This window comes from Ailuropoda melanoleuca, chromosome 9 (assembly GCF_002007445.2).
Source record: "Ailuropoda melanoleuca isolate Jingjing chromosome 9, ASM200744v2, whole genome shotgun sequence".
NCBI lineage: Eukaryota > Metazoa > Chordata > Mammalia > Carnivora > Ursidae > Ailuropoda > Ailuropoda melanoleuca.
In genome coordinates this window covers 71108721-71134681 of record NC_048226.1, presented here as the reverse complement: position 1 = coordinate 71134681, position 25961 = coordinate 71108721, and the positions used below count along the sequence as shown (strand labels likewise).

The 25961-nt window shown below is 34.5% G+C and overlaps 1 protein-coding gene across 49 annotated transcripts in view; it reads right to left on the bottom strand.

Moving 5' to 3' along the window:
• RIMS2 (regulating synaptic membrane exocytosis 2) overlaps positions 1-25961 on the bottom strand; it is a 611447-nt gene that overhangs the window by 116521 nt on the left and 468965 nt on the right. For 32 of the 49 annotated variants that reach the window (XM_034668422.1, XM_034668421.1, XM_034668424.1 and 29 more), the window contains one exon: positions 13152-13324. The exons of the other annotated variants lie outside the window; for them this stretch is intronic. In XM_034668422.1, the coding sequence (XP_034524313.1) occupies positions 13152-13324 (173 nt within the window). The remainder of the gene's footprint in view (positions 1-13151; positions 13325-25961) is intronic. 49 annotated transcript variants of the gene reach the window in all.

The following is a 25961-nucleotide window of genomic DNA, read 5'->3' as shown; positions in this document are numbered from 1 at the left end:
CAATTTCCCTCCTTAAGAAGTGCTCTATGAACTTGAGACCTTCTTATGTCTAATTTTCTAGACATGCAGATTTGTTATTTAATGTAGTCCATGACTCCCACAGCTAATATTTTAACACATCATTAAACTTTACTATTTCTACTGTCATTAGCCTCTTCATTAAAAGGATTAACTGCACATATTATATAAGACCAACATGAAAATTCTCTTATGTTTAAGGATATATAAAATATTCATCAATGTCTATCAATATAATAATGAGTGAATATTATAAGGGAGATATTTATAGACTCATTTTTAAATTCAGTATATAGCTACTTCATTGTCCTATTATACTTTCAAAGGCTTCACCACTTTATTGTTATCATTCTTTTAGTAAATAATGTTAAGGGGCGCCCAGGTGGCTCAGTCAGTCAGGTGTCCGACTCTTAATTTCAGCTCAGGTCATGATCTCAGGGTCACGGGATGGAGCCCCGCATGGGGTTCTGTATTATATTATACAAGCTTGTATAATGCTGAAAGAGTCACCTGTCTCTGCTTCAGTTTAAATGATTTAATGTTGGGCAATTTAGACAATTTAGATATCCTTTTATAACTTCCATTTCCCATACATTTGTATTTCAAAGTTAGTAGAGAGCTTTAAATGAGATAATTAAGTGAGTTGTTAAAATGATGTACTAAGGGGAAATATTATCAAATCACATGTTAGAATTACTTTTTATACTTTTACTTACTGTAATTACTTATTGTAATAATTTATTTACTTCTAATTACTCTATCTCCCCTCTAGATTTTATTTATCCATTTGACAGAGAGAGAGAGAGACAGCCAGCGAGAGATGGAACACAAGCAGGGGGAGTGGGAGAGGACGAAGCAGGCTCCCAGCAGAGGAGCCCGATGCGGAGCTCGATCCTAGGACCCTGGGATCACGCCCTGGGCCGAAGGCAGGTGCTTAACGACTGAGCCACCCAGGCGCCCCAGGGGCCAGGTCTTGTCAACCAGTATTCCCCCCATTTTACTAGAGGTTCTGGCATATGGAAGATGCTCAAAAATATCTGCTGCATAAATGAAGGAATTTTAAGGAATAAAAGCACTTCAACTCCAAGACCATTAAAGGTCAACCATATCAAACTATGAAACAAACCTTATAAACATTTTTCAGAATCTCTCCCATATTACTTTGTGAAATTATCTTATCATGAAATCTGTTTGGTATTTTGGAAATTATTTCCTCTTGTACAAAATGTAAGATGGACTTATTCTGAATTATCTGTCAAAGTGTTACTGGAAAGTTTCTATGAAATATGCAGTTAAAAAGACCACAAAAAGTGAGAATTTTATAATTTATTTTTCCTCTCCTTTCTTTTTCTTTTTTTTTTTAATTTTATTTATTATTACTTGAGAGAGAGTAAAAGCATGAGCGGGGCAGGGGGGCGTGGAGAAGTAAAGGGAGAGGGAGAAGCAGACTCCCCATTGAGCAGGGAGCTCAACATGGGGCTCTATCCTGGGACGCCAGGATCATGACCTAAGAGGAAGGCAATTGGTTAACTGACTGAGCCACCCAGGTGCCCCCCTTTTCTTTCTTTACCAATCTCTACTATTTATCAAATGCTTATCCTGTGCCAGGAATGCCAGGAATGGTGTTAAAAGGATATAATCTCATTGAATTTTCATGACAACCCTAGGAAAAAGTTATTGTTATCTCTGATATATAGATGAAAAAAGTGGTTTTTATTTGCCCACAGTTACATTGTTAGGAACTGACAGAACCAGGATTCAATCTAGTTCTGTCAGAATCCAGTTTTAACCATTATGTTACGTTATCTCTCATGTGTATTTTTGGAAGATTATGTGTTATTTATTATGATACTAAAATAAATTTTGGATGATGATAAGTGATCTTATGCTTACTATGAGTCAGTGTAACATGGCATCAAGTTCTCATTCACAACTTTGCAAAGCAAGCCAGCTGAATCCTCCATGTGTCAGACTGAAAGGGTAAGTCTCTACAGATGACAGGTATACAATGCGAAGCAATAATTCATAAATCATGATAATCAAAAATAGTAAAGTAAGTTGGTTAATTCAGAGATTTTTATAAAAATATGCAGTTGTCTTCAGACAACTTTAATATTAAGTCCTATGTATAATTTATTCAAAATATCTTGATAGAAAGTCTCAGAAGACTAATTTTCAAGTTTCCTTATTTTCCCCATCCTAATGATAATCACTGTTTTTATATGTAAAAATCCTGTAAGAAGTCTGACAAGGGTGGGAGAAAAACATAAAATAGTAATAATAATAATAAATAAAATAATAAATAAATAAATAAATATAACAAAAGGGTTCCCTAAGATACTGTTTATAGACAAATGAATACCAATCTAATGCACCCTAAAAGAACAGCGTAAAATGAATTCTCGAATCCTATCCAAAACTATAAAGATGAGAGAGATAACAATTTGTCATATGTCAAATCAGTAAACCAACCCATCAACCAATGAAATCTTTCCTAAATGCAATACAAACGACCTCTTGGACTATTTAAACTTTCACTGAAGAAGAGTGAGATGAGTGCGTTGAGTATTGCACTATGCTGGAAGCCAGAACCACTATGTTGGAAGCTCTTCACACCTCTATATCTTCACTGCTTTATTACAATCTTACTTATTCATATATTCATACACAAACTCTAACTGGGTGCCTACTTTCTGTGAGGTATAGTACACACTGGGAGATAAAACAATAAAAAGATAGGGGCGCCTGGGTGGCACAGCGGTTGGGCGTCTGCCTTCGGCTCAGGGCGTGATCCCGGCGTTATGGGATCCGAGCCCCACATCAGGCTCCTCTGCTATGAGCCTGCTTCTTCCTCTCCCACTCCCCCTGCTTGTGTTCCCTCTCTCACTGGCTGTCTCTATCTCTGTCAAATAAATAAATAAAATCTTTAAAAAAAAAAAAACAATAAAAAGATAAAAATGATAGATAACTTATCTTCAAAAGGCTAACTAATGGTCAACCATGTTTGATTAAATAGATGCATAATTAACTATATTATGAGCACCACAAGAGAAACTGTTATTGTAAAGGATATCAGATAAATTGTGAAGAAAAAAGAGACAGCATTAATTAATGAATTAATATTTGAGTTGAGCATTGAAGGATGGGTAGGTACTTATAAACAGAAAGGGAGAAACAATTCAGGCACAAGAATCAATGTGAACATACATACAAAAGTATAAAAGCAAGAGCCTGTAAGGAGAAAGATCAGTGAGTGTGAAAGACTGAAGTCAAAATAAGGATAAAATATAAAGATTGGAATTGTGTCATTAAGGTTCTCAAGTCTCAGGCCAGGTGTTTGTGGACTTTTTCCCCATGACTTTTGTTTCTTTAAGATCAGATCCCATTTTTCTACATGGAGAATCAGAAATTGAAAAAAAAAAAGTTGAAAATGAAGTCATACTATACAGTACCACATTATACTGATATACTGCCATATAGCCTAATAATATTCATGCTTGAAAATTCTTTCACTTTGAACTTATTCTTACTCTTATTATTTCTATAAAAATCAAACTTCTATACGTTAAATTTGCTCATCCTCAGGGATACCTGCAGTTCTGTTAGGAGTCACTAGCTCCGAATATTGCATTTAGTTTAGAATAATAGCTGTAGATTAATTGTCCTTATTGGCTTCTTAAAAACAAATATTAAATATGATGGAAACTACTGCAGTAGTTTTTTTCTTCTATTGTTTTGTATGTTGAAAGTCATTCCAATTTAATTATTTCTCAACTTTCATACTAAATTTACTCTCTAACATGCAACTAGTGGGGAAAATGTTAGAAATAAATGTAAAAAAAGAGCAAGAAAATTAATTTTATCTCTTATAGAAAACAAATCTACAGAAACATTATTTACTTACAGCTTAACCATTGGTGGCAATACCAGAAAACAAAAGTTCAGTATATAAATGAAGGCCAATAGACATTTTAAATGTATATAACCCTCAATTGCTATTCTAACTATAGTGAAATTGATTCATCAGTAAAATTGAATGAGTAGACACCTCTGAATAGGATTTTCTGGAGGTGACAGGAGAGGATAACCAGTCACCAGAGAAATACAAATTAACAGAATTACTAATAATGATTATATTATGAAGTCCATTAAATTTTATAAGTCTCTTAAAATTTATGCAGGATGTGGGAGTAAATTTTAATTAACACTGATCTCTAATTTCATATCAAAAAATAGAGACGTGGTATTGAAGTATAAATACTATGACTTAGCTGAAAAGAATACCCTGAAAATGTGATGACACCAACAGCAGAGGGAAAGCCAGGTGGCTCTATTACAAAGCTATACTCTAATTACTTATTCCATACCCTTTCCATTATGGTCAACAAAACAATCTATGTCTTGTCTTAACTCAAACCTGGTGCTTCCTTGAACACATTGCTTCCCCTGAAGACCTTTCTAGTGACAAATACTTATCCTTCTTCATAGGTTGTAATACTTCTAACTACTGGCTACTTTTTTAAAAAAATATTTCTCTTCTATTTTTACTTAAAAGTTTTTTGTTTTGGTTTTTTCGCAGCGTATGACTTCTGGATATGCCAACATGTACTTCTCCTTTTTTTCTCCTTTCCTCTTATCATCTGGTGACTTCATGGCCATTGACTCATTCACTGAAGTCTTTAGGAGCTGGCTTAGTCTTCTTTCAATTCTCAATTTTACTGTAATCCGGTGAGACTTACATATTCATTAAGAAGACCTAACCAACTGCTTCTTAACTCCAAAACTTAACGTATCTCCATCTACCTTCACATTTATTCATCTACTCTATTCTACTTGCTCCAAAGGCTACGTCTTAAAATTTGCTAACTAGTGAAATAGCTCCACCACACAATCTTCAGTTTCAATGTCATACTGTGATATTAAAATCTCTCACTGTTCCAGCTCCCTAAATCTGCTTTTGTACTATGTGATACAGTTTTCCAATTTTTGGATTTTCTCTACATTCTCCTAGTCTATCAGTTCCTGTCTGGACTTTTCTTCCTTCTTGTATAGCATTGATATTTACCTGAGCACCCTTAATTTCTTTCCACTGTTATTTTTCTAACATCCCCTCGCATTGAAATTCCCATCCTCCACAAATGCTACAATCTGACTTCTGTACCTATATTTGGATTGGCTCAGTGCTGTTGGAAAAGATCACACTACTCTCCCATGCTGATGTCTCCAGGAATTGTCCCTCAGTTGAATCTATTGAGTTATTCATCAACCCTTTAATTTGTCCTTGGTCAGCTACTTTTCTGATTTTCTTCAGTGATTATTCCAAATCTTCAAATCAAACCTCTAATTCAACTTACAAACTCTTACATTCTGCCTCTTATGTGTTTGAGAAAAGTAAGGCCATCAGGTACTGACAACCAACTTCCCAACTCCCAGTCTAACTTACCTATTTTCATATTTGCCTTTTTTCTGCTTTAAGCCAACCCATCCACCTATGTTTCTGACCCAAACCCCTCCTCCATCTTTAGGTTCTCACTCTAGTAGCAGAGCCTTCCCAGCACTTTATCTTCAGACGCTCCTTCTCTTTAGACCGTATACATAATCAAGTGTCAAAGCTTTCACTGTAAGTGATCCAATATGGAGACCATGAAGTCATAAGCACACATGGAAAATAATATGATGGAGAATCAATTAACCCAGTAATTTTTCTAATTTTTTTAAGAGAATAGCTTATTTACTTATTAACTGAGAATCTTCAATATATAAATAGAGTTCACAGTTTCAGGCCAACAATTATATTTTTGTGCAAAGGAGAAATTTGGGACCATAAAAAAGAGGAAAGGAAAGTCATCACATTTCCTTAAGAATGAGGCCTGTATTGTACTCATCTTAAGCACCCTGGCGATGTTACAAATGTATGCAAGAGTTTTTTAAAAAGAGAGATAAACATTTTAGGGAAAGGTAACTCTTAAGGAGAAATGGAATAGAAGAAAACATGCTTGACAAACTAAGCCTTAAACAAAATATCATCTGCATTTATCACCACTATGATCATAATATTTACTGAAGAAGCAACATAGATTACAGATTCATTTTTTTACAGTTACTTTTTTGAGCATTTAAAAAAATTTTTAGTATTTCTTGAGCATTTTAAAAGATCTAATTCATGTACCATAAAAACTCATCTTTAAAGGTATATAATTCATAAATGGTATTATTATAATGAGCTCAGAGTTATGGGTTATTATTTTTAAAAGATAAGAGTTTCCTACTAAACTAATCTCTATAAGAGATAACAGATTAATTTATGGAAGTAGAGTTCAGTAAAGAGTGATGCCTGGGTTGCTACACTTGGGCAAGTCTAAGAGTATGGGTGCCATGAACTGAGAAAGACAGTACAAGAGAAGCAGGTCATTCATTTTGGTTGCTTGTTTGGTGAGGAGTATGATGAATTTAATTTTACGTGTTTGTTCGTTTTTTTAAGATTTTATTCATTTGAGAGAGAGAGAGAGAAATAAAACATAAATGGGGGAGGGGCAGAGGGAGAGGGAAAAGCAGACTCCCCACTGAGCAGGGAGCCCGATGCAGGACTGGATCTCAGGACCCTGAGGTCATGACCTAAGCCAAAGGCAGATACTTAACTGACTGAGCCACCCAAGCTCCCCCTAATTTTACATGTTGAGCTTGGTATGTCTCTAGGACAGACAAGAAGATGGACAGAACAGGACTGAATAGATCTGGTGGATGATTAAGAAAGAGATCTGGAGTGGAAATATAGATTGGGAAGTCATTAATATACTGATGTTACTTGAAGCCATGGAATTAAAAGGCACCAACAAGATAGAATGCATAGAGTAAAAAAAAAGGGGGGGGGGCCTACGATGGGATCCTGAAAAATACCAACATAAAAGGGGCATACAGAAAGCTCACAGAAAAAACAGAGGTGACCAGAGAGATGGATGGAGAATTAAAGGAGTGTACAATCACAAAAGCTCAGAGAAAAAAGCATTTCAAGAAGAGAAGGGTAATGGGGTCAAATTCTAAAACACTGCACAATAAAATATGTAAACTGTTAAGACTTAGCAGCATACATAATTTTAGGGAGTTTTAAGAAAAAGTTACAGAACTCTAAACTATAGTAAAATAGAAGTAGAAAAGCAAAGCCTCAAAAAAGAGGCAAAAGTGAAAATGTCAATTATTATATGTAATATAATTTTAATATCATGTGGTTCAAGAAATTGAATGGAATTAATAGGTTTTGACTATGAACTTGACTTCCTGATAGACTAGGTAAAGAGAACATACAATGGGCTACAACGTTTTGTTTTCTGTGAAGCAGATACATCAATTGTTTAGGAGAAATACTCACGGAATTTTAAAAGAAAGTTTTGCATAAACTCTTCTAAAATGGATGAGTGGCATCAGAGAAAACATCCTCAAAAATGCTGTGACAGCTAATACAGAGAAATTCTATATGGCTGTTTCTTTTAAGAACTTTCTGTGAGTCACTTCTGTTTAAGATTGTAGTGATGGTTTTAGCCAGGCCAGTCAGACAAGATAAGGAAATAAAAGAAATTAGATTGGAAGGAAGAAGTAAAACTACTTTTATTCACAGATGACATGATCTCTTATATAGAATATCCTAAGGAATTAACAAAGAAACCTTTTAGAACTAATAAATGAAATACAGCAAGGTTCTAGGATACAACATAAATATATAAAAATGAATTGTACTTCTATATACTAGCAATGAACAGCACTAAAAGTAAATTAATAAAACAACTCTATTTATAATAGCACCCAAAAATGCTTAGAATAAATTTAACAAAAGAAGTGTAAGATGTGGACACTGAAAACTATAAAACATCATTGAAAGAAAGTTAAGAAAATAAATAAATGGAACATCTCGTGCTCACAGATTGGAAGACAATATTTTTAAGATGGTAACAGTCCCCAAATTGATCTAATTAAACAAATTCCTCTCAAAATCCCAGCTGTTTTTCCCCTCCCAAAAATGACAAGCTGATCATAAAATTCATTAGGAAATATAAGCAACCCCAATGAAAGGATAGATACCATCATTACCACCTGGGGTATTTGTTTAAAAAATGAAATTACTGGGCTCCACCCCAAACTTACAGAATCAAAATTCCAAGAGTGATATTTACGTATTTTTTAAAAATTCCCTTTGCATGCACAATCATAAAACAGAGGAGAAATTACTCAAGCTTGTAAGATTTCAGTTGTACTAACTAGAAGATAGCCTTAATGAGAAAGAAAAAAGCAGAAGAAAGCACAGACCACTAGTAACACAACAGTGGAACAGCACATCAGTGTGCCCTATGGGATGAGTTCGCACTGAAACATACTTCCAGAAAACTGAAAGACTCAGCTTGATCTATGGAGTATTAAATACGGGTCACCTAAATTTTAGAACAGATAGATAGAAACATCTATCAAATAATGGAAACTTTTGCTGAGCTGTTCATTCTGCTAGTGATTAGTTGCAGAACCAATGATGTCTTGAGCTTATGATAATAAAGACAAATCATCAGTGTAATAGAAGATGCTTACTTTCCTTTTGGCTGTGTACGATGGGAAGGAGTGTGAATCATCCCTTCCTTCCATCCCTTCCAAGCAAGAAAGCCCAGACAATGTGTGCAGGTAGATGTGACAGAGTCAGGATGAGAATCCAGGTATTTTAGATGCCTCATCCACAATTACTTTTATGAGACATACTGTTTCTCCTTTAACAGTCTGTAACATGGGCATAAATATGCTGTATGTACCAAGTTGTATTACACAGTCATGAAAATGTTCAACCCCAATTTATAATTCTGATCTACATGTTAGTAGCAATAACTATTTCATTAAAAATTATTCTACTTGCCATTCTAAAGATTATAAGAACTTTAACCTACACAATTTAGATGGCTCAAGTCTCCTAAAAACAGTTTTTCATTAATATTTGAACAGATGCTAACCTTTTTCCTTTAAAAAATTTCCCTGCCTCAAGAACATTTTCTTTAAAAACAAATTATAATTCTCTAGCATTTACAGACATGCCTGAGAACTCAAAATTTATAGAGAACAAATTTCTTGATTTTTTTTCTTTTGTCTTACAGCCCTAGAACAAAACCTGGAGGAACAGATGAGTCTGGTTCGATCATAAAGCTACCGATATTGTTGGTTTTGACAATACTACATTTTTCAGTGTTTGTTTTTCTTCCATTGCAGATTTACTTAAGATCCCCTCCTTTCTGTGCCAAATTCCTTCCTCAAATATGCTTGTGAGTTTGTTTAGGTATATTGATAACATTTTTTGGATATGAAGCAATCCTTAAATGTCTACTCACACAAGGCTAAGAAACTGCTTCACTCTCAGCTTAGATATTTAGAAATGCTTAATTTCATTTCTATCCCCAGTTTTTAGTACAGTGCATGAGAAATTTTCTAAGTAAGTATTGACTGAATAAGTGATTTCTCTTTAGCTCTGAACTCTGAACACTTTTTTTTCTCAGCCAGCTTACCACACATATATGGTATGTAATCGGCAAATGTAAATAGATTTAAATTTAGAACATGCACACATATACGCAGACTGGGAAAAAATACTTTAAATGGTTAATATAATTTTGGATTTTCTAGAGTTTACCAAAAAATCACTAATGATATAGGGGCATTAACCAGGCTTATATACATGTATGCAAATGTAAATATCTAAATAAGAATATACTATTTATTAACCGACTTTGAAAAAATACTATATTTAAAAATTTAATGAACCATTTTTGAATTTACTTTTCCTATTCATGTTCAGAAGACTTACTCTTACGTGACTACTAGATCACAAACAACATAATTCTGTATCACGCAATGAGATTCAATTACTGTAATAAAAACAGCAACTATAATGGATTTGGGACATTGTAGTCGCTGTGTTAATTTGAAGTTCTAGCATTGCTATAAATACTTAAACTCTGAAGTCAGATTTTTTTTTTCCTTTATAAAACTTGGGATACTAGTAAAAGGCATAAAATGTCAATGGTGTATTATAGAATAAGTTTATTTCCCATAATTTTGTATAAGCACATAAGCTGTTTTTAGTGTTTAAACAATCTATGATTGTGTTCAGCAATGACCAAGACAAAATATTACCTTGAGTACTCAGACATATTTCCTCTAATAAAGATTGTTCATTTTATTCTAAGAAATGAAAGCAATTTCAAGATCTTATGTTGCAATAATTAGTGACACCAAAAGTTTCCTACAAGTAATAATTGCAGTTGATACTTCTTACCATCTTAATGGAATCTATGTTCCCTAGAGACATCCACCTGGCCCCCATTATAGTTTCAGAAGGATTATATAGTTACTTAAGCTGACTACAGTGGCTTGATGATTCAGATTGCTAGGAATATACCATCTTTCCCTTTCCTCTGCAATTTAAAGTACTCTTTCCCTCAAGTAAATGATGAAGAAAGTAATAAATTAAAAACTGAGAACTTAAAATGAAAATCTTCTCCAAACCTTTGCCTACCAAGCCAGGTATGTTAGACTTTCAGCTCCAGGCAAACACCAATGGGCTCAGGTGTTCTCTATGCAGTATACAGAAAGAAAGATAGTAGAGACCTGGATTTTGCTCTGCTTTTGAAAGAAAGGAAACTCTTCCCAGGAAACACTGAAAGCTTTTCTCTGTGAACTAATGATGAAATTATTCTATGCTCAACAAATCAGAAAAATGGTCTCTATTGCTAAACCACTGTAATTATTGAAAGTTAGATAAGTAATGAAGGTATATTTGCAATTACTAGTTTAGACTCAAATCACATAACCGGCCAAACTTAGGATTCCTTTTAGGTTTAATATCTGTTATACAGAAACTTTCACAGATCACAGCTATAGTTAAATATACCAATCTGAGACAAAAAGTGAAGTGTCATAGACTAAACCACGGAACTGTATGCTGAAGGGGTAAACATCTGCCCCAATTATCTTTCTCATTAATTACCAGTAAGTACAAACTGAGATTGAATTTAGATATAATAATGCAAAGTTTGGCTTATAATAGGGTATGCTTATCAAGCCAACTATGTACTAACATAAAATCAAATTCTGGATTGAGTAGAAACCCCAATTCCTCCAAAATGGACACAATGTGCAATTCTCAGTCTCTGAGAAATATAATTAGAGAAACCTCATCTCCCAGGCAGAAAGATGAAGTCTACTGCATGTGCTGTGCTGAGGTGGCCTTCAGTACAGCACTATAGAGAATGATAGCTCCATACTTACTTGGTGCCTGTGTTATGAAAATGAAAACATGGTTATTTTTTACTTGCTGCTTATATTTCTCCCCTTTCTTTCCTGTTCAAAGTTCCTTCTCTGGCACTTTCTCTAGCTGATTGAATTTTTCAAGGGAGCTACCCTGACCTGCTTGCCTTCTAACAAACCCCGTGGCATCTATCCTTTTCCGAGTATCAAGGAGTACTGCCCCTGATTTGCAATCTTCCTCAGTACTCAAAACTGGGCTAAAACCCACCAGAAAACTAAGAGGCAAGGGAGCCAGAGACTGAATAAAGCTCACTTTTTGCTAGCTATTTTGCCACTCATTTTTAGAGTTAATCTCCAGTGTATAATATTTTCTATGAAGTAGGCTAAACTTTTTCAGGCCCTTCAGAAGCTCATTCTAAAAATTTTGACTCTACAAATGGAGAAGTTATACAGCAATTAACACCAAAGGAACTAAGGGAAATTTACATTGGATTCAGCAAGTCATAAAGAAGCTCGAATAAACCAGACCCTCAGAGCTAGTGGATACAAATTAAAGATTGTTTCATAAGTCTATTTGATACTAATTTGCCAATATATGAACTAGTTGTATTAGAAGCTAAAATAGATAAAACACAAGAAAATAAACCAAATGTAAATGGCAAAATAGTTTTTAGGATTAGGAAAAAGGACAACGTTACTAATGGGAAATACCTACACAAATAAGCAAATTTTACCTGTCATCATCTTGTGAAAATCGTCTTTGCAAATCCTCTTTATTCCACTGTTCTTTTTCTTTCCCTTGCTCAGGTATATCTTGTGCTTTTTCCTCGTCTCCTGATTCTCTGTTTTTCTCCTTATCACATGTTTTTGTGATCTCTGTCCCTTTCTCATTCTCATTAAGTTTTTCTTCCTTTACCTCTTCCTTCTCATGAACTATCTCTTCATGCTTATGCCCTTCTTGCCCTCCCTCTTCTATTCCCTTTGGCCTTTTGAAAGCAACACAAATCGAAGGCATGCAAATAAACACAAACAAGAAAGAAAAAGTCAAGGAAAAAAATGCACATGAAATTAAACAGAAAAGTAATGAAAACTAAAACAAACAAAAATTCTATCTTTTAAATGTTGAATATTTTTTCTCCAGTGTACACCAGAAGAAACACTATGTAAGCAACACTTAGTCATCATGATTTTTAGGTCATATTTTCCTGTCATAAAGTTGCATGGAAAAAAGTTGTACTCTCCATTACAGATGTTTTCTGATGTAATGGGAGTAAAAAAAAAAAAAAAAAGATTAGGTGTCCATAAAATCTATAGGTCAGGTGATAAGTGAAAATTATACTAACATATATTACATTTATACATTTTCTTGAGAGGCCCAGGACTTTTTCCATGTATTTCTAAAAGTTTCAGGAGAATGGGAGAGCATCTTACTAAAAAAGTAATATTCTTATGTATTCTGAATCACTGAAGTGTATTAGGCTAGGGGAAAAAAACCCTTCAAAATATTATTTTTCATAATCCTTGGAACATTAACACAGTCAAGTCTTCATTTAGCCATCACTTTAATTTCAGGAAAGATATAATAACAACAGAATTACTTTTTAAAATGTCAAACATGAAAAAATAACTCGTGATATGATTTCAAGTAGTCTAGTAAGAAAATTACATTCTATAAAACTTTTCTGTGCAAGCAGTTTGAATATAGACCAAAATATAATAAAAAGTGATATGTTCAGAACTTTTTATTGCCTTAACAACACGTATTAACTATTTCGAAATCCAGGATTTTATGTTTATCCAAAGAAAAATCAAAGACTTCCTAAAATATGTTTAGAAGAATTTTCTGCTAAAGTCCCCTCACTCACCTGATTTTCTTGTTTCCTCTTGGCCGTTCTGATTGGACAGACATGTAGCTCGTGCTGCTGAAACGAGAAGCACTACTAGTCCTTGAAACCGCAGATATATCACTTACATCACTGTCCGAAGATTTAGTGGAAATATTATCTGCCCCTCTATGAGGATCCCATCCTGATCGATACTGTTAACACAGATTGACAAACACGCAGAGGTTGTCAGTATTACCACACAAAGCAATCATTAGCTTCTCCTATTTCAGCACTTTAATTGTCCACAGAGGATACTGCAAAACCCCACTCAGTGGCATATAAAACAAAAGTGAATGGCAATTATCCTAAAAGAAAAATGCAATTTATATGAAACCCTTGTTTTTAGCAAAGGCAATTAGAGCATTTTCACCACACCCCAATGAAGGCCATTAAAACAGTTTCACAATAGCAATGGCCCCAGGGAAGAACATTTAGGTAAAATCTGGGAAATAAACATAATATAAGGAAGTAGAATTGTCTTATTTCTGTATAGAATTTTAAAAAAAGTACGATAAGTTTGCCATTGTAACTTATAATGACCAATTTTAGTAGCCATCAACGTTCTCTTGTAATCCATTATGCTTCACTGAAAACCTAGAGATAATATAAAATCTAATTATTAAAACACTAACTTTTTAAAAGAAAAGCCAAAAAAAGAGAGTTTAATTTTTCATGGTTGCTGGAATTTTGATGAATCCTAGAAATACTAGAAAAAGTCATTATTATTTACAATAGTTCGAACTTCCTGGAATTGAAATAATCAAATAGTTAACTGGCACAGCCAGCCTGCACGGTGTTCTGGGTGGTCAAATATTCTGGTAAGTTGCAAACCATCATAAATGCTTTACATTCATGACACTTGGGATGTAAAAAGGAAGAGACTTTGGAGTCTGGATAACCTGGAGTTAGGAAAACTCTCACTAGCTGGGTAAACTTGAGCAAATTATTTGACCTTTGTAAGCCTATTTATAAAATAATAGGGATAATCAGATCTTCCTTGCAGGGTTGTTTTGAAAATTAGAAATAATACACTCTATCTAGTAATATAAATAAATAATTATGATTGCATCATTACTACCTGATGGCTACTAGCGGGTTAAGAGAATATCTGCTAGTAACTATTTATTTATATGTACTTCAAACATATTGTTGAAAGATCCTTATTTGGTCGATTTTGCAATGAAGATTTTTCTAATCATAGATACTAGCAAATTTCACAAAGCCCTAGAAAGATGATTATCTTATATAAACAATTTACGGTGACTTGAAGAATCTTTACCTAATAAACCATCCCATAAGAATAACAATTCACTGCAAATATTAGATAGATATAAACATTCTGGTTAAGATAAATTGAATGGCAAGAGGGTGTAATATAAACATTAAATCAGATTAAAATGATCTGGGTTTATTCCACCCCAGGATCTCTCAGTGTCTGGTTATATATTTTGGAATTAATGACTTATCCTTTTCTTCAAATGTAAAATAAAGGGATTATTTTTAAGGCTCCATAAAATTTGATAATCAGCTCCTTAATCTACAAATATATATTCAAATTAGGTGAGGCATTGGCCTTTTTTAGTCTATTTTAACTTTCTACTTTGTTGGATAAATCTCACGCATCAAAAAGAATACACTTCAGTTCTGCAAAATTGCTGCCTTTTTTTCCATAAATATCTATGTAAATAGAACACTCATGTTGATTTTAAAGGTAGATTATTTATGTACAGTGAATTTATTTGGAGAACATTTAGTCCATGATTTTCTTTTTCAAACTGAAGTCACTTTAAATATTTTAAAAACAATTTAAGTGACAAGGTCTTCAGCCATTGTGTAGAATAGCATTTCAATGGGTGGATCCAACATTATTTAAGTTAGCCAGGATATTAAAAAAAAAAAAAAGTACTAAAAGCAAATGAAAAACCCTAAGTTTTAACTGTAAGAGGTAGTGAGAAATAATAATGTAACCAGAGCACGTGCTCTGGAGCGAGACTGAATTGTTGGTCTGAATCCTGGCTACATGAAATTATTACGTTGGTAATCTCAGGCCAATTGCTTCTCTAAGTCCCAGTTTTTTATCTGTTGAAACATGGACAACTGTACCCATCTCCTAGGTCTGCTGCAAGGATTAAATAAGGTAATGTGTGTAACAAAGCACTTAGCACAATATCGACACATAACAAGTGTTTAATAAATGACAAATGACGACGACAACGATGATGATGAGTCAATAATAGTTGAATACTATGATTCCAGGTACATCTTTCCCGAAGAATACACTAGGCAGAAATACCCCAAATAAATAATTATTTTAAGACTGCTCTAAGCTACAATAAAAACATAACCATTTTAACCTATCTCCAAGAGATTCATTTCAGAAAATATGTTTATAAAGTAAAATTAAAATATTAAACCAAACTTTTCCACTGACTCCTGCTCTGTCCTCAGGGCTCCCCTTCCTGGTGTGAGCAGGGTCATCCAAATCCCATTATTTTACGGAGAACTACTGATTCCCAGTCCAGGATGAGAAGTAGCTTTCCCCCAGTAGGAAATACGTAACACTTCTTGGCTGACACAGAGCATGCCTCACTTTTAATATCTGTCTTGGGTCCTTTTTCTCAATATCCAAAGCCAACTGGTACCTCTGTATCCCGGTTTCCCTGCTCGGTTCTTGTCTGAATGCTCTGCCTTCACTTCTGAATCCTAAAACTTACTTGACTTTTATATTTCGCTAGTTCAGATTCTGACTTTGCATACTCGAGCCTTTGTCTTTTTGAGTTGTCATGACTTTTAATCCTGTTGCTATGATTCATAGGTACATATAGACTAGCCTACGGTTTAAGATTTTTTTTTTTTTAAAACGCACATAGTGTACGTTGTACGTGTTTTTGGCTAAGACCTCTTAGATAACCGAATTTGCTGAGCTAAAATTTTGGATATGCAAAACATAGGGAAAGGTAAGATTCCACATACATAGTTTTATAGAATTCAACACATGCTATCTCTTGTTAAAGGTGTGTGTGTGTGTGTGTGTGTGTGTGTGTGTTCATGTTTAATTTTCAAACCCTCTACTAGACTATAAGCTCTTGAAGGCCAGGACAATATCTTCCTTATTTTTCTAACTCTCTTAGCACCTAAGAATCAAAGACTTAATAAGATTTAATTTAAACTCTGAGGCTTAGTTTTCATACCAGTAAGATAAAGATAAATCTCATCTTAAGAATTCTTGTGAGGAGTAAGAGGGACAATATATTTAAAATATCCAGTAGTGCACCCAGCACACAGCAACTGCTCATTTCCAGTGTCTAAAGCAGAAAGTCATTAAATAAAAAGACACTAAGTGGAAAAGTTTATATAAAGAAAGGATACAAATTAGCTAAGTTTGACTAGCCCTAGTTTGATGGGGATTCTACTACCTTCTCAAGGCCGTCATGAAGCGCATTTCTCTGTCTACTTCTGAGCAACTAAGTATGTTTACCTTAAGGGTATAGCTCAGGTTTCCATGACAAATTCACATATGATACACAGAATGAGAAATATAGAAAGTGAGAAATATTAGAAAAAAATCTTTTTTATAAATAGAACTTCAGAAGAACAGATTTTGAATATATTTAGAATATAACATCTTCATATATACGACTCCAAAAAATCCCAGAAATCAAAATTATAAATGACCTAATACTAGAGTTTACTTTTAAAATGATTCATTTTTTAAAAATTTCTTAAATGTATTTTTTCTTTTCCTAAATGATGGTAAACAAAAGCTTATAGTTTAACAGTGAGATAGCAGCAGCTAAATTATTATTGTACCAAGGTACTTTTGAATGCAAATAAGCTCATTTATTTAGAAAATGGTTGGTGTTATCTTGGCACCATACAATAAAAAGTATTTTCAACAATTACCATGTATTAGTTTACAGCTGACAGATCAACAATGGATGATATGCTCACCATTCTCTTTAATGGAACAAAAACAAAGAAGATTTATTGCATAGGATTATATGATCTCAGCTGAAAATTGCGCCCTGATTGGAGATCATTAAAATCTTGGAAGAGAGTAAGGAAGCTTTTCCCGACAGCATTTTGATGTTTTGTACATTACTATTAAGTAGATCATGAACTAGAAAAATTTACAGGAAATTCTTCTTCTTCAGGATGTTCCAGACTCTAAAGAGTTCTTAAGTGGCCTAGAAAAGTTCATGTTCTCTCTGTTCATCTGACAATAGCGGAAAGTAACAGCGTATCAACAAAGCTCCATTAAAAGGAAAGTTATTATTAAAATTTTAGAATAATATTCCTGAGAAAAAAGTAAAATCCAATTTTCTAAAATAAGATTTTCGTTTCTCCAGTATACTCATTTGAACCTCTTAGAATTAGGCAATCTCCCAGCTTGATTTCTCTACCAGCATTTCAGCAACTCAGGTTGAGTTTTGTACATGAACTTCTCAGACAAAACACAGGAGTGGGATGATGAGTTCCCTTGAGCATTGCTTGTCTTTGATTTATTCAATTTCACCAGAAAACTGCAATTTGTTGTCTGGAAATCTAGTCCAAGACTTGGTTATTGCAAAATATGAGGCAGGAAAAAAGTACAAGTTTGAAGAAAAATAAGTTTTATGTCATCAAGAAATACTTGGAGGAATATTCATATCACATTCAGAGGGAAAACACAATGAACAGATCATGAGATTGGGAAAAAAATAGGGCAAACATAATCTTTGGAAGGCAAAGGAGAAGCTGAAATTCTGGACAGGGCTCTCGACACCAGTTTGGGGGTCTGGAAGAGACAAGAACAGAGCAGGGGGAGTCTTGGCACCATGATCAATGAGATGATCATGTGAGCAAGGAGACACTCTCATTTTTGCTAACCTATTTTTATGGTATTTCAGATCATAATTCAAAGAGTCCTGTTGTCTTTTGATAGTACCACAGTTGTAGAGACTCTCCCTTCGAGGAGCTACTTGCAGATGACTCCCCTCTGCCCCAGCCAAGGCCTTTATCAGTGCTTGATATGAATGTTGCACTGTACAAAAATCTGTTAGAGATCATTTTGTTTAGATAGGACTCCTAAAGAGGGTATTGTGTGATAAGGTCTCTACCTGAGAGGGAGAAGAGACTGAGGAAAAGCTACAGAAAACTGAGGGCTAATTTAAGATTAAGCCTTATAAACAATATCCTACAAATGAAATCCCTGCTAGAAAACTCTTCCTTAATTCCTTCAAGGAGAGTTAGTCACTGCCTGGAGTGTTCCTATACTACTTTATTGATGCCTTTCTTACAATTTACTCATGTATCTCTCTCACACACAAATCTATCTATCTATCTATCTATCTATCTATCTATCTATCTATCATCTATCATCTATCATCTATCTATCAATCATCTATTATCATCTATCATCTATCCTGCCTAGATTATAAACTCCCTGAGAATAATGACTGTCTGTTTATTTTTGTATGTATTCCCATTATCTAGATCCTTGCCTGGCAGGTAGTAGGAGCTCAATAAATGTTTAATGAATTGAAATGAAGGGAATGATCATTTTATCTGGACTGTATACTGGAGTATTATCTCCAGTATGAAGCATTAAATCAGAGTATAAAATACTGTGAAGATAGCTGAAAAGAGTTTAGTCATGTAATCCTCTTATTCCCCGTGGTGGGTATAGGCAGCGGTGTGCGGATATATGTTTTTAATAACCAAGTATCCAAGGGGGAAAAGTTCTGATTTACAGTTTGCTAATTTCTGAGGAATAAATACTCTCACCATGGCTGATTTCAAGTTATCAAGTGGTCACCAAATGCAGACTTGGTGTATACCACCAAGCATGGGGTTTAGAAATACGTGCATTGTTTGTAGGATTCATTGAGATTCATCAGGAGACAATGAGTAAGGGACTATAAGATGACATATCTGTAAGTTACTCATCCAGAGAAATCTTGTGAAAAATGGAATAGCAAGAACAGCTTCAGGAAAAAAAAAACAAAAACTGTAATAGTAGAAAGCGTAGCCATTAGCCTATCAGCCAAGACTTAAAAAAGAGCCAACTGTCTTTTGGTCTGAGGGAAACTTGTAAGATTAATAATTTTTCCTGGAGAATTTGTAGGGGAGGAATTATTGCTAGCAGTCAATTATGACGCTCACAAAGGCTTGGCTCCGTGGGAACTCCATGTCTATTAGCAATCACCTGCTCTCATCATCTGTTATTTATTTCCATCAATGTCTCACAATTTTTAGAAATGGAAGTGCCAGTTCTGTGATGAAATTTCAGATCTGCCGATCTCAGGTAGCTACAGAACTCACGCTTTTGCTCTTAACAAATGCACTTATCACTTTTCTCCTTAGAATCTGTAACTCTTCACCCATTCTAGTCTACTGTTTACTGAAACTGTTCTCAAAAACAAACAGAAAACACCAAAAATATCCTAATTTACCAGCCAATAGTGTCTTCAGTTCTTTCTTGATGTTGCTGTTACATCTAATATTGTTCAAGTCCTCTCTCCTTCTGAAATGTTTCCATGAATGGCCTCTCAGATAATGTCACTCAAGGTTTCTCCCCCGGCTCTCTCACTGTTCCTTCTTAATCTCCTTTGCCAGCATCACTTCCCCTGACCTGATTTTAAATTATATATTCCCCAAATTCTGATCAATAGTCCATTTTTCTTTTCACTATGCACATCCCCCCAGGATGATCTGATCCATTATCTGTGCATTTTCACTGCCGTGTAATGACTAATAAATCCTTATCGTCTGCTCTCACTATCCCTCAAACTTCAGACTTGTATTTCCAGGTGCTAACAGGGCATCGACCACATGTTGTTTTTCAGGGACATCATATTCAATGTGGCCAAAACCAAATTTTTTCTCTTTCACCCCAAACTAGCTATTCTTGTATCTCCTATATTCCCTGCATTGTTTAATAGGCTCAATATCAAACTAAAACATAGAAGAATTGTGAGTTACCTTTGACCTCTCCTTCTTCAATATTCTCCACTCTAATTAATCAAGAAATATCACTCATTTTATGGTAACAAATATCTGGATATTTAGCTCTTAGGGGCATACAAATAGGTCCTTGGTCCTTCATGTTGGTAATTCAAGTCTACTACTCCTATTCAATGGTCACAGATGTGGCTGAATGCCTACCAATGTTCTTGCTCCTTTTTTGTTCTTTACTCAAAGAATCTGGATTTATTTTAGTAGTCTAAGAACAACAACAACAGGAAAAAAACAAAATAACTTCATTTTCCATTTTCCTTGTAGCCAGGGTGATCACTTGACTTGAGTCTGGTCTCTGTGATCTAAGCAGGACCTAGGAGGTGGGGGTTGGCAAGAGCGATTACAGTGGGCTGACTCAGCTGGGATGGCCATTTGCTTTCCCTCTTTGCTTTTCTTTCTAAACGGAGTTTAAACATGGGCCTAGTGGGTGCAGTTGTCATTCTGTGACAACGAGCATGAATGTCCTACTCTAAGAATAGGGAGCAGGAAGAGAAGTTCTAAGAATAGGAAACTTAGGTCCTTAAACAGCAGGATCAGCCCTGGGCTGCTGTTTGGATTTCTTGTTTGTGAAAAAAAATTCTTTATTCAGATAATTTTGCCAGGCTTTTTTTTTTTTTTTTTTTTAAATCATGAACATGTGAATACACACCTGAATGATATATCACTTATCCTGTTCTGGGTCAGAAAAAATACTTTCTGACTTCATGGTACGAAGGCACATTCTTTAACTAACAATATTGATAAGATCTATAATGTGGTCATCTACTTTTGATGCTAAGGGGCAGTGTATCATAATGACCCTGGGCTACCGAGCTGAAATATATGGATGTGTAACCACTCTCCCACACACTGGTAGCTGTGTGATCTTGGGCAAGTCTCTTAACTTCTCTGAGCCTGATGTGAGCTTTAAATGAGATCACAGGTCTTGACACATAGTAAATATTTACATCGTGATAATAATTAGGCATAGTCTGAAATGGAATTAAGCTCTAGACTGTGATACTCAGTTTTATTTATCATTCAGCTATCATCTCATTTTCTCTTGGCTAGAAAAACTTGAAAAGACCTATGAAAACCTTATAAATAAGTTCCTAATTCCATATCTCACTAAAAAAATAAGGCATTGTCCTTTGACACCAGGTTGATTTATTTACTCAGAGTAGGATAACACCAAACCTGACTTGGAAATTCATGTTTTTTACTCTTGAAACTATTAACTTGGGTTACTTGTTGTAACTATGCTTCCACTTGGAATAGAGGAAAGTTAAACCAGGGAACATAACAATTCATGACTGTAACACTAATAATTATTAAAATGTGGATACTTTTTACGGTTTACAAACAACTTTCAAATATTTTATATATTGTTTTCTTTTCCCAACACCTAAGACAGCTATTATTTTCTAAGTTTAGAGATAATATGTGTTAACACTTAGCTGTCTCTTGATTCAGATGTATTCACATAATGTAATTTTTTTTCTTTTTCAACAGCCTTAATGAGTCTTACATTTATTTTTATGCCTTTATTATTCAGTAATATCTCAAACAAATGTTGTCTGAAATTTCTGCCTCAATGAAGACATGTTCTCCAAGTCTGTTCTTCCCAGACCGTTAAATGTATTAATGACAATATCTCATTGTGATATACATAACATTTCATTGATCGCCAAGCTAACAGAGGGGAGAACAGAATGCCTCCTGCCAGTGCAAACCAACAAGCCCAGACTTCTCCAAAAGACAGAAGAGTTAGTGTTAAAGCACAGGTACCATTATTGTGACCAAATGCTTTTCCAAACCCTCAGGTAAGATACCTGTAAGATCCAGCTAGAATTGAGAAGTATCACAAAGAAGCTCTCCTTGGCCATAAGAGTCCCTTATACTTGGTCCTTTGTGAATATCTTTAACTATTCCATGGTTTATTATATGATTTTTGTATTTTTGAGAGAATATTTATAACTTGTATTAGGATATGGGGTGGGGACATTACAGATATTGAGTGGCAAGCGAGCATTCCAAAAGCTGCAACAGAAATAAAACATGAGAACACAGCATCAGGACAAAGGTCCTAGGAATGTGAAGTAGGCAGAAACACGACAAAATTTAATGGACTGGGGATATGGAGAGGGCTCCTTTTCAAATATTAGTACCTTAGAAAGCAAGAGAGTAACTCTAGGTACTTGTATTTAAGAGAATCAGGGCTAAATAACAGCCAGAAAACCACAAAGTGTTGAAAAACTTGAAAGGGTCTGAGAATTGCCATGACCCATCAAATTCAGGAAGAGGGTAGATGTAATTACATTCTGTTGAAAATCTGGAAGAGGCCCACTACTCTCATTCATCGTGTGAGAAGACAGAGCACCATCAGCTGGACTTGCATTAAGACCATTGGGGTGGAGGCAACAGTCAAAACCTGACAAGGAATAACATTTACGTCTTGCTTGACTATAGCAGTAGCCTCTAAATAGGACTTCTCTTGAATCTCCCTTTCAAATGCATCTTAAGTTTACCCCTAGAATTAATATTTGTTCATATTGGTGAGTGCTTCAAATATCTTCAAAGCTCAGGGTGATAATGAAGAACATTCTGGATTTTTAACTGGGTGATTCAAAGCCCTCTGCAATCTGATCCCAGCCAACTTTTCCATTCTTATATCCTATTATGTAACTTGTTATTGGGGATTTCCATTCTAAAGAACTACTAGCGGTTCCTTAAACATACAGCTTTTGTTCATTTGCTTCCACAACTTTGCTTAAGCTCTTCCTCTGCCTGACATGTCCTTCACCTCATGCATTATTCAATGATGTATTCCCAGCTTTCTCCAAGCCAAATTAGTATTTCTCTTCTTATGCTTTCTTTGCATGGTTAAGTTTTATTGTGTCAGTTAACATAGCCTATTTTGTAAGAGGAGCACTGATGTATCTGTTTTTCCCTAATTCAATTATGAACTCTGAGATTGGAAGGATTTTGCCTGCCTGCCTCCCTTCTTCCATCCCTCCTTCCTTCCCTTGCTTTCAAACTCTTTTTTTTTTATTACTCCCCCCTTTCTCCCTTCCTTCCTCCATTTGCTCAGTCCTTCACTTTATTGCTATTCATTTAATTGTTTCTCTGTAAATTTTTTTCCTTTTAATGTTGCAGAACCAGAAACCAGAATGACAGCTGACCAGCTTCAGCAGTTCTGAGTTGCAGAACAGAGAAAGCTACTGAATGTCCCCTGAGATTATGTTCAGAATACACAAAAGAGGACTCATCTAGAACCACCCTTTGTTTAAGAAAAAAGCCCAGCAAAGTTATTTGGTGCTGAAACATACTTTTAGTTATTCACTCATCACTGAGTCATTAAAAAGAAATCACAGTATTCTAAAGCGGAAAGTGACCTCAGAGAGGATGTAATCTGTCTTCTTAAATTTACAGATGAGAAAATTAAGAAACAGAGAAGTGAATTGACTAAGCTTATATGATTCATTAGTATTGAAGTTTTTCCATTTCTTTTCATTAAAAACTGTGTTAACTATAATTTCATGTTTAATAAGATACTAGGCAAGCATATGTAGAACTTAAGTCATTTCTTCTTAAAATATTCACATTTTTAGGTATATACTTCAGACTGAAGATTTTCTTCCTTTTCTGAATTTTAAAACTCTACCTAAAACGACATGCATAATCAGAATACAAAAACCTATAACTATAACTGGATAGATCTTAAATAAATAAAACTTGAAAATAATTAAAAAAAACAGTATCTTGCAAACTAACTTGAATAAAAAGATAAAGATGTTTTATGTCCCCATTGAAATAACTCCTTTACATTCCATTTAAAATTCAGGTCATCTTTTTTTTTTGAGGGGAGGGGGGAGGCAGAAGATGGTAATGGGCTTAAGAAGTAACGTGTTTTGACATGTCCCTACTTTGAAGACTATTAGCTTTGCTGTGAGTATGCCTGGTCATGAAAATGACCTGAAAAGGGCCAATCATAAAATCACAGCCATTTGCTTTGTTAGTTAGGAAGTTATATTGAACGAGTGTTTTTTGGTTCATCCATGAGAATGAAGTTCAACTGTAAGGTTATTCTTTCATTACCCCTGCAACACATGCATAATAGATAATAAAAATAACTGCCATTACTGGGAGCTCCCATGTGCCAAGCCAAGTTCTGTACCCTTTACAACAATAATTCTACCTCTCTAAGTTATCACCAGCCAAAAGTTCCTTCTCTTATAGGTTAGCTATATTATTTCCAGACTACAGTATTATTTTGCAACCTTCAAAAGTAATGAAATAGAAATAATCAAAATTCCATGTTTAGGAAAACATTAGTGAATTTTTTTTTTTTGCTAACAAACAATATCTGCAATTCTTCCAATAGAGGAAAAATTACAACTAATTTCTGTGCTCATGAACAAGCTGTTACATAATAAAATTGTAGACATGTTCAAATTATAATTAGCCAAATTAGATTGAAATTATAGGTGTAGACAGCTCCACACTGCCTTACTTGACTGACTGCCTAATTGACTAAAGGTTTTGAATTAAGTGTCAATTCAAACCTAGCTGTCAATTATTTCATGGGAAGAAATAAGCTAAAATATTATACACATAAATTTATTCTCAATTAATATGCCATAAATTAATTTTAAAATACATAGATCCAATCCTTTGTGAGAATATATCTAATATAGATCCTGACCCTGATGAGAGATTGTTGAATCACTTAGATGAAGAAAATGAAATATAGAAAATCTACTTCAAACCTAATTTTAAATATTAGCAATGAGATTAAACGATTTGTTTAAATAATGATGAGGTTGCCTAAAACCCAAATGTTAACACATAGTGTTGTTGTTTTTTCAATGCAGCCTCCAAAGTACCATGTATTTGTGCAATACTTCGATAGATGACCAGGTTTTCTCAATTTTTACACTGAAAAAAGCTGGGTTGTGAAGAACTACTGGGTAGTTTATCCAAAGTCTTATCACATAAGTGATAGAATAAAAATTAGAGCCAAATCTTCTAATTTTTTTCTCAGTATTCTTTCTACTATAATCAACTCTAGACATAAATCAATAATTACATACCCATTAGAAAATTTGCTTCTGACTCTCATGCAATAACCTTCCCATACCTTCTCCCGGGTTCATATCCTGTCCTTACCTTGGTTACAAAATACTTGACATTCACCTCCTCTAAAGCCTTTTCCAAACATCTACCACCCCTGACACTCTAGCTTCCTCTCAGCCTCAATGTCCATATTCTAGAAAAATGTCCCATCGAGAGCTTATTATAGCCAAAGCAAAGTGCTTGCCACTAGAGAGACTACCAAGATGAAAAAATAGAGTCCCCACTCTCAAGAAGGTAAAAAATAAGCAAGTATCATATAAGGCAGAATATATGCATTTTAGAAGTTGATAAATGCCATGATTGGTTCAGAAGGTATTTATGTTTTCACATCTCTGTTGTTTCGAATATTCTTATATTTGTAATTTTTTTCTGAAAAATACTTAATGTTTCTAGACTACATGGACTTTGAGTTGGGAATAATATTTCTGCCCTACTTACCACATTTTCTTCCTTCTTTATTTCCATATCCTCCTTGATTCTATAAAGCAAGATCTCTCTCCTTTTGGTGATCCGTGTCATTCATCCCTTGTATCCCCTGTAAGGTATACTAAGTTGCTCTCAAGCCAGCAACTCTGGAGGCTTGATGAAAGCAAAAGTGAATGCACGATTTTTTTTTGCGGGGGGGAGGTAAAAGAGAAATGTTTTCCTTGTGTATTCTTAGGCAATATACTAAAA